The sequence below is a fragment of the Carica papaya genome, chromosome 7 (genome assembly GCF_054855325.1).
Source record: "Carica papaya isolate Zhongbai chromosome 7, ASM5485532v1, whole genome shotgun sequence".
Classification (NCBI taxonomy): domain Eukaryota; kingdom Viridiplantae; phylum Streptophyta; class Magnoliopsida; order Brassicales; family Caricaceae; genus Carica; species Carica papaya.
Window position 1 is genome coordinate 3561057 of NC_142315.1, and position 16281 is coordinate 3577337.

General features: G+C 37.4%; 1 protein-coding gene across 1 annotated transcript in view; it reads right to left on the reverse strand.

The window, feature by feature from the left end:
• Nucleotides 1–16281, reverse strand: part of NSF (AAA-type ATPase family protein) — a 32269-nt gene that overhangs the window by 9448 nt on the left and 6540 nt on the right. Inside the window, exons 10-13 of the mRNA XM_022046535.2 lie at nt 9178–9243; nt 8987–9069; nt 7636–7769; nt 1365–1575 (exon numbers count right to left, since the gene is read on the reverse strand). Of these exons, the coding sequence (XP_021902227.1) occupies nt 1365–1575; nt 7636–7769; nt 8987–9069; nt 9178–9243 (494 nt within the window). The remainder of the gene's footprint in view (nt 1–1364; nt 1576–7635; nt 7770–8986; nt 9070–9177; nt 9244–16281) is intronic.

The following is a 16281-nucleotide window of genomic DNA, read 5'->3' on the forward strand; positions in this document are numbered from 1 at the left end:
GCCGAATCAATTGCTTTGGAAGCTAAACCGGAATGGTGAATTTTCTGTGAGATCTGTTTACAAGCATATAGTTGGGGAGGAACCGGTCAACACATCTAATTTCCCATTCCCTCAAATCTGGAAATTGAAAGTGCCGCCCAGAATTGTCTTTTTTTTTTGCATGGGAGGCTAGCAAATAAAGTATTCTGACTATAGACAAACTTATGGCCAGGGGCCAGATATTGGTTAATGGCTGCTATCTTTGCATGAGTGCGGCAAAATCATGCAATCATTTGCTCCTTTGGTGCCCTGCTGTTTATGACTTATGGTGCATGATCTATGGTTTATTAAGACTCAAATGGGTGGCTGCAGGCTCGGTAAAAGATGAGATCTGGACATGAGATGGTGTAGGTTTAAAAAAAAATTATTAAATTAATTCATTTGACCATTTTTTGGGTTATTTAGAAAGAAAGAAATTTAAAACTTTTGAGCGAATAGAGGTAAGAAAATATAAATTGAGAGATAGATGGTTCAATTATTTTGGATCTTTTGTGTTGGGGCATAACATTGTTAGAGATGAGGATTTTGGGAATTTTATTAATATCCTAACAACCTTGTAAATCTCTTGTCCGCTATTAGTACCCTATTAATAAACATTTCACACATTTTATTTTAAAAAAAGAAGATTAAGTAGAATTGACTTATAAGATTTTATTGCGACAATAAGTCAACAATTAATATCGCTCATGATCCTGTATAATATGATAGAATTAAGCATATTAAAGTAAACAAAACTTCACCAAAATAGATAATGGTTTGGTATGCACTTCCTACGTGTTCACTAATTTTCAACTTGTTAATATATTGACTAAAGGATCAAAAATCATATATTGCAGATGATTATTGACAACCTGGGAGCAGATAATATCTTTTCACCAACTTGGAGAAAAATGTTTAGAGTTCCATTAGGGTAAAAATAATATTAGAAATATACTCCGATCTTTATGATTTTTGTAATTAATATTGCTTCCTTGTATTGTTACTATTCACTTGTACATATATGACCCTGTAAATGAAATATACAACAGTCCATTCTTCCACAATCTCGATCAAAATTCCAAGTCTACCCCTATTTGGACCTAATATTTAGCATTTACCATATTTTGTACCCATACTCCATACTACAATCAAGATGGATCACATTTCAGATTGTGTTCAACTATTGCTGGATGATACTATACATATAGACATCACCATACAATTAAAAAAAAAAAACCCTCCAATTGTCAACCATAGTTTTTATTAGAATGCAGACCTACTTTTGCATTCATTAAAAAACAACATAAGTATTTAAGACGTTAGTAGTGATCAATTAAATTGAATACCTGCGACGCTCAAGGTCATCTGTGGAGGCTCCAAATGCAGGTATAACTTCTAGGAGTGCATTTAGAAAATCATTCATGGTAACTTTAATATTCTCTTCATCAACTGGCTTGGTTAGGTCATCCATGCTTAGTTGTCTGTTCAAAGCGAAAGATACCGCGCTTTTGACAACACCTTCTAGTTCAGCACCACTGTAGTTTTTTGTACGAGCAGCTGCAAGAAAGAAGTGATTAAGATTATAATTCTAAGGCCATTTCAGATAAATTGTTAAACTTCATATCATTGAAAATTAATGATTTAGCACCAGTATTTCAATTTTTATATATTTTCATAGAAGAAATAGTCTAACGACAACTAAGTGCAACTTTTTTAAGTAACAACATCTTCAAACACTCATTCCTGTTCCCACTTTCCAGCAACCAATGATTATGTCAAGACCGATAATAGCACAAGTAAAAATGGGAAATGATTGCAAAGTTAGTTAGGAGGAAGAATAAGTTAATAGTAGGAATATTCTACCCTTTTCAGATTGTTTTGTGCTTTCTGAATTTTGTGCCTGCTGGAGGGTTGTATAAGGTATAATTATAGGCTGAAATGTAGCTATCCTAACAGAATGAACCTCAGTTATTCCTTACATACCTGCACCTATAACAGAGAAAGGCATAAGATAATATCCAGGCAAATTCTATTCTCCATATCATTCTTCTGTTCTCTCCCTTTCTCTCCCTTTTCTTCCGCAAACTTCGTCTCCTAATTTTCTCCTATTCTCTCTTCCCTCTCGATTACCACACCCAGGCCGTATTGGCCAACTCATGAATCATAAGTCTGACAACTTGGCATAAAAGCCTACGGAACTTGGTGAAATATCCTCTTCAGCAGGGAAGCTGGCGAAGAACAAAGGGAAGGCAGTGAGGAAATAGCACATATGGAAGAGTCCATTAAAAACCTGGACCAAGAAATACAGGATTTTATGTCTAATATACAATGCTTCACTCAAAACTGGCTAAGAACAGTGATCAGCTCAAAACCTGCTGTGCAAACCATGGAGCTCTTCAAGCATAAATCCACAACCCACTACTATGTCCTCGAACCCCTTCCAACCTCACCCCAAATGCTAGCCTCCAACTGTCCTACACCCTCTAAAGGTTCCCACTCCAGAGGGGAAGGAAACCGGAAGGTCCAGCCACACAACTGCATGATGTAGGACAAATAAGATTGATTTTGTCCAAAGGAATTAAGGGATATGAGCTTAGCTACCACATCTTGGGTTTCATAGACATCGCATCTAAGAAATCTTAAGCATCACATTAAGAGTTTGATCGAATCACATAATTAAAAAAAGAGAAACTCTGAAAATATATTCTTAAATACTTGAATGACCAATAAGTAACAAAACTATTTATAATAATCTCTAAGTTACTTTTCCTAATTAGATTTATATTAGAAAATAGTAAACTAGTAGAATTAAGAATACAAATCCTAATACAAATATGAAACACTAATAAAATAAACTTCTAACTCTAATAAAACTCTTAAATAATAAACTGAAAAGTAATCTAATAATAAACATATTACTATTACGGCTATGCGCCATCACTCCACCATTGGGTATGACTATGGGGTATAACACGCCTTCCGTTTTGAAGGAAATAATTCACGAGCATGGTTGCACCATTGTAACAAAGACTTCCAGATACCGAAGGATCAATTACTACCATATTATTGGGAGACAAACCAGACACTTGATATGAAGGTTAGCAAGCTCAACAAGGGGATCACATGGATTGTTTAGTCTTTGAAGAAGTGATATACAGGAGGTATATTGATCCCACCATTGCTGATGTTGTTGAGAATTCAACAAACTCAAGCTAGAGGGCCTATCACCAAGCACCAAGAAAAATTTGAAGAGCTATGATCACTTATGTTGAAGGTAAATCCTACTTCGACCGAAGCTTCATTTACTTTTTCATTAGTGAGTTCAAAGAGAGGATATGAGATCAACCATCAAACTCTTTAAACCCCAAACATTGAACTTGGCTTACAAGCAAACTCAGCTCTAATCCCAACAAATAGATGTCTTGATGGAAGAGGAAAAAGGCTAGAATTGAAACATTCATAGCCACACTGAACCCCCCCTTATGGGCACAACAAATTTCCACCTCCCAGCTGCAGCCTTGCCAGAATAGAAGGGACGGAAAACAAGCACCCAAACAATTCCTGCTACAGATGCAGCAAAAAATATTACCCAGGTCACATCTGTAAAACTAGATGGGCATATGTGGTGGAAAGGATGGAAGAAAAGCAGGATGCCACAACAGAAGTAGCGGAAGAAGAAAAGGAAGCCGGAAGACATTGGCAAAATCTCACTCCACACCATGGAAGGGTACAACAGCAGAGGCATTGTCAAAGTCTGGGGAATGGCTAACTCAAAACCTGTTTTGATATCGTAGATAGTGGAAGCACACGTTCTTCATGGATGCCAAAACCGTAGAGGACTATGGAGCCAAACTGGTGGAATCTAGTACCTTGTGGAGGATGGTAGACAACAGTCAAGGGATGGTATGCCAGCATAGAACCACCAAAATAAACTGGGTGATACAGAAACAAACAGGTATTCTTTTCACATAATTAATCTTGGTCACTGTGATGTCATATTGGAGACTGATTGGATGAAGAAGCACAATCCAGTATTGCTAGATTTTAATGCATTGTAGGTGACCCTTGATAAAGGAGGGAAAAGGATAATGATACAAGGAATACAGAATAAAGCGAAGCTAAATGAAATAATGGGAAGAAACTGGCGCAGGTAATGAGCTAGTGGAGAGGAGCTAGCTATGTGCTTTATTCAGTAGAGGTGTTAAATCCAAAAGCAGAAGAAGATGCCGAGCCAAAAGGAATAGAGCTTGAGGCCTTGAGGTCCCTGATCCAGAAGTACTAGGAGTTGTTCCGAGAACCTAACTCCCTTCCTCCCTCAAGAGAACATGACCACTCAATTTCCCTCATCCGGGGGAGCCTCACTTGTGAATGTTAAACCTTATAATGAATCCAAAAAACATAGATTGAGAGACACATCCCCCAGATGTTAGACAACTCCATAATGCAACAGAGCCACAATCCTTTCGCTTCTCCAATACTATTGGTGAAGAAGAAATATATATAGTTGGAGCTTTTACATTAACTCGCTCACCATTAAAAACCAATTTCTAATTCCAGCCATAGACAACTTGTTGAAAGAATTTCATGGTGCCACAATCTTTTCAAACGTAAACTTAAGGGATAGGTACCACCAAATAAGGGTAAAGCTCTCAGACATTCCCAAGACAGTTTTGCAAACCCACCACGGCCACTTTGAGTTCAAAGTTATGCCATTTAGATTAACGAAAGCACCAACAACTTTTCAGAACTTGATGAATGATATTTTCTAGTCATTTTTAAGAAGATTTCTCTTGTTATTTTTTGATGACATACTGATTTGTAGTCCGAACATGGAGTCGCACCTAGACCACCTAGAACAGATATTCAAGGTCCTACAATGGCACCAACTTACGACCAAAACATTTAAATGCTGCTTTGGCAGAAGCATGTGGAATACCTAGCCCACTTGATCACAGGGGAGGGAGTGCAAAATGAGCCCTCGAAGATTGAGGCTGTGACTACATGGTTGAGACCATCCAACCTCAAAGCACGAAGAGGCTTCCTCGCATTGACAGGATGTTACAGAAAATTCATCATAAAGTATGAAACCATAAGCAAGTCACTCACTGAACTCTAAAGAAGAATTTTTTTTAATGGAGTTAAGGGCTAGTCGAGCTTTCGATGACCTAAAGCAAATAATGACTCAAGCACCCACACACGCATTGCCGGGTTTTTCTAAGCCCTCTACTATTGAAGCAGATGCAAGTGAAAAAAGGAATTAGAGTTGTCCTCGTGCAAAGAGGCAGACCTATTGCCTATCTCAGCAAGTCCCTCAGCCCAAAGCACCAATTCTTTTCCATACACGAGAAAGAGCTTCGGGTAATTATAATGATAGTAATCAAATAGAGATATTACCTAGAGGGAGGAACCTTCATTATCCAGACTGACTAACAAAGTAGCAGGCATTTGTTGGGCTGAGGCTGCACACTACAAACAAGTGAAGGGAAAAATGAAACTACTACACGTCATCTAATAGAAGATGGTAAAGGAAAATCGAGCAGCTGATGCCCTGTCTAGACGGGATGCCCATCAGGGTGTAGAGTTGTCCAGCATGGCTACAACTACGGTATCAATGTGGGGTGCAGGAGGTTCTGAAATCCTATCAAGGGGATGATGGCATAAACAAACTGATTTTGGAGCTGAAATTGGCTCCCTTCACAAAGCTATCATATTACCTTGAACAAGGGGTCTTGAAGTACAAGAAAAGGATGGTAATTGATAACAGGAACCAACTCAAAGAGGCACTCATCAGAACCTGCCATAATTCACCTCTATGTGGTCACTCGAGAACAAAAAAAACTTATAACAGCTTGAAACAACAATTTTATTGGCCTAGCATGAAAAGGCAAGTGGAAAAGTGGATAAGATATAAGATATTTGCCAAAAATGCAGAGGGAATACGCCCCTCTTACAACCCTTCGAAGTGTTTTGGCAAGCCTTTAATCATATTACCATGAACTTCATAGAATAGATGCCTAAATCGCAGGGGAAGGGCTCTATAATGGTGGCGGCCGACCGGTTTCCAACTACAGGCACTTTATTGCCATGACAGACCATATCAGCTCAAAAGGTAGCACAACTATTCATTGATAACATGTATAAGTCACACGGGATGCCACAGCCAATTCTGTCAGATTGGGACAAGGTTTCCACCAGTACTTTTTGGGGAGAAATATCCAGATAATGGGGACCCAGCTGCACTTTAATGCAGCTTATCACCCCCAATTGAACACGTAAACCAAAAGGGTGAACCAATGCCTTGAAAATTATCTGAGGTGCATGGCATTCAGCAAACCCAAATCATGGGAATCCAAGCTCTAGCTGAATGATGGTACAACAGTACCTATCACTCAAGCCTTAAGATTACTCCCTTCACAACCTTATACGAGTGTCCATCCCCTCTGCTCATGGAACAGCAACCATCTCCTTTGCTGGAAGGGTGGATGAAGGAGAAGGAGCAGATGAATTGAGGTTTGAGGGATAGACTGGTAAAAGCTCAAAAAATGAACTTTGAGAGTGCCAAGAGAAAGAAAAGAACATTTGAAGAAAGCGATCAAACGCTCCCCAAAGTACAGCCCTACAGGCAGTGATCAATAGTAGTTGAGAAATGACTCGAATTGGCTTCCAAATATGAATCCTTCAGGATTGAGAAGAAAATTAGAATGGTGGCTTACAGACTCGAGTTACCAACAAATTCCAGGATCCACTAGGTCTTCCGTGTATCAATACTGAAGAAATATGATGGGAAGCAACCAAAAATCACTTATCGCTTGCCATTCCTGGATTCTCAAGGCCAAGTCACAATGAAACTAGAAAGGACATAGCAACAGAGAACCACAAGCCCATCCAGCTAGGACTAGTCAAGTGGCTGAATATGGGACCAGAGGAAACTACTTGGTATAATGGACCAAGAGGCAACCCCATGACATAAACCTTGAGAAAAAGGTTCAAGTTAAGAAAGGGACAGATGTCAAGACCGATAATGGTGCGGGTGAAAAAGGGAAATGACTGTTAAGTTAGTAAGGAGAAAGAATAAGTGTAGCAGTAAGAATATCCTACCCTTTCCGAATTGTTTTTGCTTTTTAAGTTTTGTGCTTGCTGTAGGCTAGTACAAGGTACAATTATGGGCAAGAATGCCAGCTGTCCTCACAGAGCATACCTCAATTATTCCTTAAATATTTATACTTGTAAGAAAGAAAGGCATAAGAAAATATCTAAGGAAATTCTATTCTCCCTATCATTCTTCTGCTCTCTCCCTCACTCTCCCTTTTCTTTCGCAGACTTCTTCTCCTAATTTTCTCCTTCTATTCCCTCTTCCCTCTCGATTATCACATCCGGGCCGTATTGACCAACTCATGAATCATAGGCTTGACAGATTAGTCCCAATTATCTTTCAAGGAAGAGTGGAGGATAAAAGGATTTGAATTGAAGTAACAGTATGTTAAATTGAATACATTTAAAGATTCATATTTTTCATTACACGACATGTGAACCATCAATTCCACACTTACATTTTAAGGTCCAGACAAGCCTGATAATAATTTTGTATTTATTGCAATCATTCGGGGGTGAACATACCAAGCTCTTGAAGGTTCACGTCAGGAGCAAGAAAAGAACTCTCCTTCATCTTGTTTGTATGAATTTGAAGAATCTGCAGACGGCCAGTTTCATCTGGAAGGCTTATCTCAACTTGAACCTCTAGTCTTCCTGGTCTACGAAGTGGATGATTAAAAAATTTCAGAGACGTATACTTGAGAAATTGTTAAAGAATTGACTTTTACTATATCCATAGATTTATTGCCTATTCACCACAGGGAGAGGTTAGAAAAAAGACCAAAGAACATATGCTTCATGATGAAAAATGCAACATAAGTGCATGTATCTTCCATGTATTAAAAAAAAAGTACATGCATCTTCCATATAATATTGATCTTTCTTCCAAAGTAAAAGTTAGTATTTCATATATAGGTATCAAGAGAATGCAACCAGTATACAATACTTTAAAAATCTGTCAAAAATCTAAATTAAGTTTTGAAATCAAGAGAGTTATTCTTTATCAAGAAAACCATATGGTTGAAACTCAGCATCCTTTGTTCAATCAAAAGAAAATTATATGCCCTTGAAAGTCCTATTTCATTCCTTCAAAATAAGCACATAGGTAACCACATGGAGACCTAGTCTCCTCTCATAAGAACCAATTGCTACTTAATTAACCCCCAAAGACTGTAGACCACAGACCAAACAAGAAAAGAGAAATGAAACCGAAGTAGATGATTTCTCCCTCTGCAACTTTCTTACATAAGTAGCACCAATTCATCAATACGATTCCTCTTTTTATGAGATCATCTATAGTTAAAATACATTGTCTTGCCACTGCTCACGCAAAGAAGGCCATTCTAGATGAAGTATTGATTTTTCAGAACAGTTCCTATGTTAATTTTTCATCTATTCCTTCATTCCTAAGTAGAGATAGTCCTTGGATAAACACTAGAATAAATTGACATAATTGTTCACCAGAAAATTGTTAAGATTTCTAGTCAATTCCACCACCCAAGCACCTTTATCCATGGCATCGGAAAAAGATTCAGTCACATTGAAATCTCTATTCCGAGCTAGGGAGTAAATTGTGTGAAAATATTGATCAAGAGTTCCACCCTCATTCATTCGAGTAAATATACATTTGGCCGAATCAAATCTTCAACCGTATATATTCAAAAAATTTATTTGAACATGACCACATGTTCCACACCGTCACCATGTAGTTGCTGCTCTAACTAGGTTTAGAAATATGGTTAGCTTTTAGTTTCTACCTTGCTTACACGATCTAGCTCCAAGGGAAGAATTCACTGCTAAATAAGAGAAAGATAGGAATATATATATATATATGTATATACACATATATATCTAGAGAGAGAAAGAGAGATGGAACCTCAAAAGGGCTTCATCAAGTAAATCTTTTCTGTTGGTCATTCCAATAAGCAAAACATTATTTAGGGACTCCACTCCATCTATCTGAAAAGCAAGTAGTTTATCAAGTGGGAGGCACAAGCAAAGGCAAATGGCTAAGACAAACATATTGATGTTGAAACATTCAAGAGTCTACTTGAAGTTGCTTAAAACCTTTGTAAGCAGCTGGTTCACGATGCTGTCATGAACTCCTGTACCATCTCTGGTTGACCCTCTTGACTGAAATGAAAATTAGAAACATCATGTTCTGCTATATCAAAACTTGAAATGTGCCAAAAACAATCTTGAATCTAATTCCAATCAGCAATACTCTTATCATGTTTTTTAATTCTCAACATGCAAGACTTACAGGAAATTTAACCAGACAGCATGACATTTATTTCACATGCCAAGAAAAAAAACAGGAAAATGTTCTCCAAAAATAAATATACGAACAAAAAGAAAATTAGGTAAGCTTGCCAAAAGAGAAAAACTTGAGTGCTTTCAATTCCGAAAAATTGGGAATTTCCTGAAAATTTCTCAATATAATAAAAGGCTGGTAAAAATTATACCAGTTGTCAGAAAACACAGAATTGATTTTAGAAAACAAGATTTTCCAAGAGTTCAAAAGAATTAGAAGGAAAACTCGAAGAAAATTTGGTTCTATTTGTTACATGGAAAAAGTTTTTTAGTTTTGAATTTTCAAATATATATGTATTTCATTCACAATGCTTTACAAGATGATTAACAATAAAGAGAACAACTTTAAAAATTATGATGAAATAAGGAAAGTTTAAAAAATTATTTTTAGTGTTTTCTATAAAACTATTGTGTTTGTTGCTTTGCTTATTTCATAAAGATGCAACTCTTATATGTTCACATGAATAAAGTTATGTAAACACATAAATTTGGAAAATAAAACCTAAAAAATATTTTTGCATACCAAAAAAAGTTGTTTCTATGTTTTCCATTAAATACAGACAAATAACACTTTCTTTTCATGTCCTTTTGGGTCATCTTAGATTCTTATCTCTGTTCTCCAAAAACATTTTTGGTATTGTTTATTTCTGAAAGTTCATTTTCAATTTCTGCAACTCAACACTTTTTATATTGTCTTTTCCAGCAAACAACATCAATAATATGTCCAGAAAAAATAATAACAGTATTCCGACAACTAAATGCATCCGTTAACGTCTGCATCTCTATTACTTAAATACTTGAGCAGAAACTAACCTAGTCATACCATGTTAAAGCTAGGTAGCACATGCACTCATGAGGAAAAAATTAGGGTAAGAGAAAAAATGGAAGTCCTACACTACATCAAGGGAATTATAGAAAAATTATATTTTGATAAGAAAATATATACAACAATTATACTGCCAGTGGTTAAAATTAACAAGTACACAAGGTCATCAAACTAACTCATGGACTATTTCCTTCACCTACAATGGTGTATCCGACCTAAAAGATGCCGAATAATGAACAAAACACTGCAAACCTGAAAATGGAAAATGACCAAGAGGATGTTTGGTGTTGCTTCTTTTCTATTTATAAGCAATTCTAGCTATCCTATTCTATTTTGAGTGTTTAATAATTTGAAAAATAGAATGCTTATTACGTCCTTAAAAGTGACTTCTATCGTAAAAGTGACTTCTACCCTTTTAAGTTCTTACCTCTTAATAACAAATTTACTTTATCTCTAGAAATCTACTTAAAATTAATAATATAGATAACATAAACTAAAAAAAACTTGTAACAATATACATTTTCTATTAGTTGTAAAAAATATTTTTTTAAAAAAATAAAAAGTACAAAATTAAAATAAAGTAGAAGCACCAAGGGGTTGCAACCCATCTATAAAATTATTTATAGCTCAGTAATGCTATCTATGACATGTCCAAAATCTTCTATCTTATAGATGTCGTACCCTAAAAAAACAGAGACAAAATAATGAAATCAACTATCCTTAGTCTTTACAATATCATTCTCAACCCCGTCAAGCGCCCTCTTTACAACCTCATTAGCTACAAGAGTCGCATCCAAAATCTGTCTTCCTTCCGTAAAAGTATGTTGACACTCACTGGCTGCCCTATCTATCACCTTAGCCAGCATTCTAGCCAGCATTTTCACTATGAGCTCGTAAACACCCCAATTAAGCTAATAGGTCAGAAGTCCTTAATGTTAGCTGCCTCTTCCACTTTTGGTTTGAGAACCAAGAAAGAGGACTTTAAAACTTTAACAAATGACCCAAATTCATACAAAGTCCTTAAAAAACTTAAAAATTCTTCCTTCATTACATGCTAAAATTTTTGTAGAAATCATATGTTAAACTCATCCGAACCAAAGGCTTTATCCTTCCTACATGCATGAGTCCCTCAAAAATCTCCTCCTTAGTGATCTCTCTTTCAAGCAATTATTGGCTATGTTCATCCAAAGAAGTGAAGGTCAAATCATCTAACTTGGGTCTCTAACTAAACTCCTCATAATATAACCTGCAAAAGAATTTCCTAATCTATTGCTTTAGCAGCTCATTACTCTTCACTACCCGACCATCAATTTCCTCCACATAGTTGACCCTCCTATAGTGATTTGCCATGCAGTGAAAGGATTTCATGTTTCTATCCCCCTCCCTAGTCCATCTAACTCTCAATTTTTGTCTCCGATCTCCTTCATTTGTAATATGTTTGTCAATTCAAACTTCATAGATTCCTTGCGAATCAAATCATCGGCAGATAAACTACCCTCCCCATCTATCTTATTAAGGGTCTCAATATCTGGTACTAGAGAAGAAGTTATCAATCTTCACCCCCCACCCCCCCCCGCGCGTTTGCACCACTTCTTAATTTTGGCCTTCAACACATTCATCTTCTGAATCACTCTAAAGTTAGTCTCACAATCCACCCTTATCCCTCTTCAGCGTCCATTGATCTTGTCACATAAACTAATTTTAACCATCTATCATCAAACCTGAATGGGCAAAAACCCCATTTAATCTCATAGAAGACTACATAAATGGGAAAATTATCAAAGATAATATGTTACAAAAGTTTTTTGCACAAACTCATTGCTTGTAATTGGCAAGAAACTAAAACTAAAAACCTATAAATTCTGGAACAAGCTCGGTTGAGTCTTTGATTGGACCATGTCTACTAACATCCCCTGAGGGATAAATCCAGTAATTCAAGTCAGTCTAGAATCTTCTTGAACTTGTCTTTTTTTTTTAATTGAAAAGTAGAATAGTAGTATTGGTATGAGCACCAGGGGTGCAAAAGGACATGTACAATTATTTACAGCTTAGTCCTCCATTCCAGTAATCTTCCTATAAGTCTCAAAATAAACCGGAGGATGACCTGTAAGCAAAAAATTAAGGGTACTAAGCCATCTATTCTTCAGTGAATCAAAATCATTAGTGTCATCAAGACCCTCAAAGGCCCTGCTGTTCCTAACTCTTCAAACAGTCCACATAATTGAAATGGGGGTCAAATCAGAATAGTAGTATTAGTATGAGCACCAGGGGTGCAAAAGGACATGTACAATTATTTACAGCTTAGTTCTCCATTCCAGTAATCTTCCTATAAGTCTCAAAATAAACCGGAGGATGACCCGTAAGCAAAAAATTAAGGATACTAAGCCATCTATTCAGTACATCAAAATCATTAGTGTCATCAAGACCCTCAAAGGCCCTGCTGTTCCTAACTTTCCAAACAGTCCACATAATTGAAGTGGGGATCAAATCAGCAAGGATACAATAGTTGCTGAGAAACTTCCAAGCCCAAATCTCTTCTTTAATAGACCCCGAACAAACCCAGCTAATACCCAGCCTTTTGTAAACCAACACCACAGATGACGAACTACTGAGCAGTGTAAAAGGAGATGCCTGCGGTCTTCTTCATCTTTTTTACAAAGGTAACACGCATTAACCAAAATTAACCCCCTCCTTCTAAGCTTATCATTCGTCAAACTACATTCTCTGCTAGCTTCCCAAGCAAAGAATGAAACCTTAGGAGGCACTTTAATTTTCCAGATTAGTTTGTGAGGAAATGACAGTGTACTGACCCTGTTACAATGCAGGTTATTCTTCCCCTGCCATAGGTACTTGCACCAAGATTTGACCAAAAAAAACACCATTCTTTGTAATTTTCCAAACAGGTTTATCCCCGATATCATTCAGCCTGATTTCCGACAGTAACCCCAACAGTATTTCGTATTCAGGAATTTTCCAGTCATTCAGATTGCGGTTTACCACCACCTGCCAAGAACCATCACCCGTCTGGCTGTTATTAAAGCAAGCACACACCCTGACAACTTTATTTTCAGATAAAGCATAAATAGCAGGAAATCTGTCCCTAAGGGGGGCTCCCTCCAGCCACTCGTCTTCCCAGAATCTGATCTTATCCCCACAGCCAATCGTCTTCCCAGCCAATCTTCTTGAACTTGTTAGCGCAAACCCTTAAGAAATACTCTCTGAATCTCTTTTCTCTACTCAAAACCATGTTAAAATCTCCTCCCACTATTCATAGGAAGTCTCGTTTTTTCTTACAGTCACCGAAATCCTTCCACTGCAAACCCCTCTCTCCTCCATCACCTGTGCTATATAAACTAGTAAAGACTCACTTCCACCTATTTTTACAATCTTTAAAGAGGCATAAAAGAGAATGTTCGCCCAAGGAGACCTCTCACAGTTAAGAAACCCTTCATTCTAAAGAATTAGAATCCCTCCAAACCTCCCCCTCGCAGGTAGATTCTTCCAACCAATTTGCTTACTCTTCCAAAGGCCACAGACAATCTCACTTGAGATGGATTCCATTTTAGATTATTGAAGACATATTACATTAGTTTCCACCTATTCATGCAACTACTTATCATTTGTCTCTTCTTGTAGTCGTTTATTCTCCTAACATTCAATGATACAATACGACCAAACATAGTTTAAGTGTTGTCAATCACCCCTCTTCCTTCTTTCCCCTTTCCTTAAACTGTCATAATTTTGTTTGACTACAATCTTATCAACTCTCTATAACCCTCTACCCCTGTCTATTTTTTTTGCTTTGGATTTTAACCTCTCCTCTCTCACTTTCTCCTTTCTTTTCTCTATCTCTATAAAGAGCATCATAGTCTGTTCGTCTAAACTGTTTAAGGTAACCCCAAGCAAACTACTAATCCATTGGATATTCAGGAAAACACATCTGAATTTTTCTTCCTCAATCAAACCTCTTATCTTCTCCCTCATCCCAACCTCCACTATCACCTCTCATTTCTGCAGCACCGCCCTATCGTCTTATCCAGACGTTTTAACAATCACGTTGCACGCCACCTGAACCACCACTTAAGATCGGATGAATCCCTCGTCATCCTTCTCCGCCACCTCCAACCCATTCAACAAGATTTCAGTTTCTGTCACGACCTCCTTACCCGTTCCTAACTACTCCAAAGCACCAGTAGACCCCTTTCCCCTCTATTAGCCTCTCCACCATTGGAATCTGTTTCTGAATCTGTCGTCCCAACAGTGGGTGCTTCTCGTTTGCGATGCAGATTTCTGCTTTTCATTTCGGGTCACGACTCTCCAAACATGGATGGACCCATACCAAATCCTTATTATCCGTTGCCCTGGATTGGCCTGTTGGATCCATTTTCTTTTTTCGGCCTATGTGAATTGAATGCTCGGTCCAACTTTTCTCTTGAAATTAGGCTCTCCAACCCGAAGCTCATTCACGCCCATAACATACTCAAAATGACACCTCATCCCTACGCTTCAAGGAAAACCGGAATTTAAATTTTGAATTTTAAATTTGACCAGACCCATTTACCTGACTCCCCTATCGTCAGTCATTATTCACCGAATCGACAAAACTTCTCTCCCTCCTCACCTTCAGTCTCACCCTCAGCTTCATTATGCAATTTGAACATGATAGAATAATCAGTGGATTTTCTCGACCTTCTTTAGGGCTATGCAAATGTTTTTGGATTCTTGTTTCAACCTTCCTAGGCTTCCCCAATGCCTCACATTTCCTTCCCTCAATTTCGAATAGTGCTACCATCATCCTCCACCATCCACTAGCCTATATGGGGCTTTTAAATAAAAAAATGTGCCTCACTATTTGTCCTTTCACTTCTGTGATGACTAGAAACCTCCCCCGCCTATTACCTTTCATGGCCATCCGTAAATTGTCACTCCTTGCTACCTATTTCAGCCCAAGCCTTCCCATCTTTGGTCCAGTAAAACTCCTGTAGGACTCCAAGCAACCATTGAACTTCATCTTCCAAAAAAGTAATCGAGACCCTGAAATCCCTCTCTTTTTCGCTCACCCTTATTTTGTTTGTCTTCTTCCCTTCACAGACAACGTCTAATGATTTATTGTCAATGACCAAAAATCTTCTAGTCTAAGGGAGCACCATGACCGCCTCCCTAAAAGGAGGCTATGATGGTCGTGCAGTTAAGCTCATCCGGTCCGTGCAGATATCTTGTTTTGAATCGTAAAACGTTCAATGAAAACAAAACTTATAGGTGGATATTATTAGCAATTCCAAACAATTCCACAGAACAATATTCTTGCCAAGGTTGTATTGTCTTTTTTCAACCTAGTCAAGTCCAAACCATTAGGACCCCTAAGAGGTTCTAACCAAGGAGCATGCACATCCCAAAAACGCATAGTTTCTCTTGCAAAAATAACTTCTCTAGTAGGGGAACGCATTAAATATTTACCTAAACTCGTAGACCTTTGAGCAGAACATAGCCCCAAGACATTGGCCTCTAACTAGAAAAGTAAATGCTTGAGCTTGAGAAACTTGTGATCCAATAAGCCCATAAAACTCACTAAGATAAGCGTCATTATTGAACCAGACAAAGCAACAAGCAACGAAACTAAAAACAGATAAAACACCTAAACTATAAGACAAGTAAGCCTCCCCAGACCATACAAGTGCACAGTGAGCACATGCAAAAGGTTCGGTTAAGATATGCCAGATTCCACCAAAGATACAAAAGGAACCTAACCATATATGTCCTCAAATTATATCTTCCAAATCATCCACATTAACAATCCATCCTTCTCCCTAGTTTGATGACCATCGCATTACAAATGCGATGCTCTAACCTCTGAGCTAAGCGGGCTCAAATAACCGAAATTGTACATGCATAGGAATTCAGTAAACTTTATCTATTAACTATTCATTTCTTAGCTATTCATAATTAATATAGAATAGAATTTCAAATAAATATTGAATATTCTAGAATAGAACATAACTATAATTAGATTATATATAGTTAATCTAGAATTT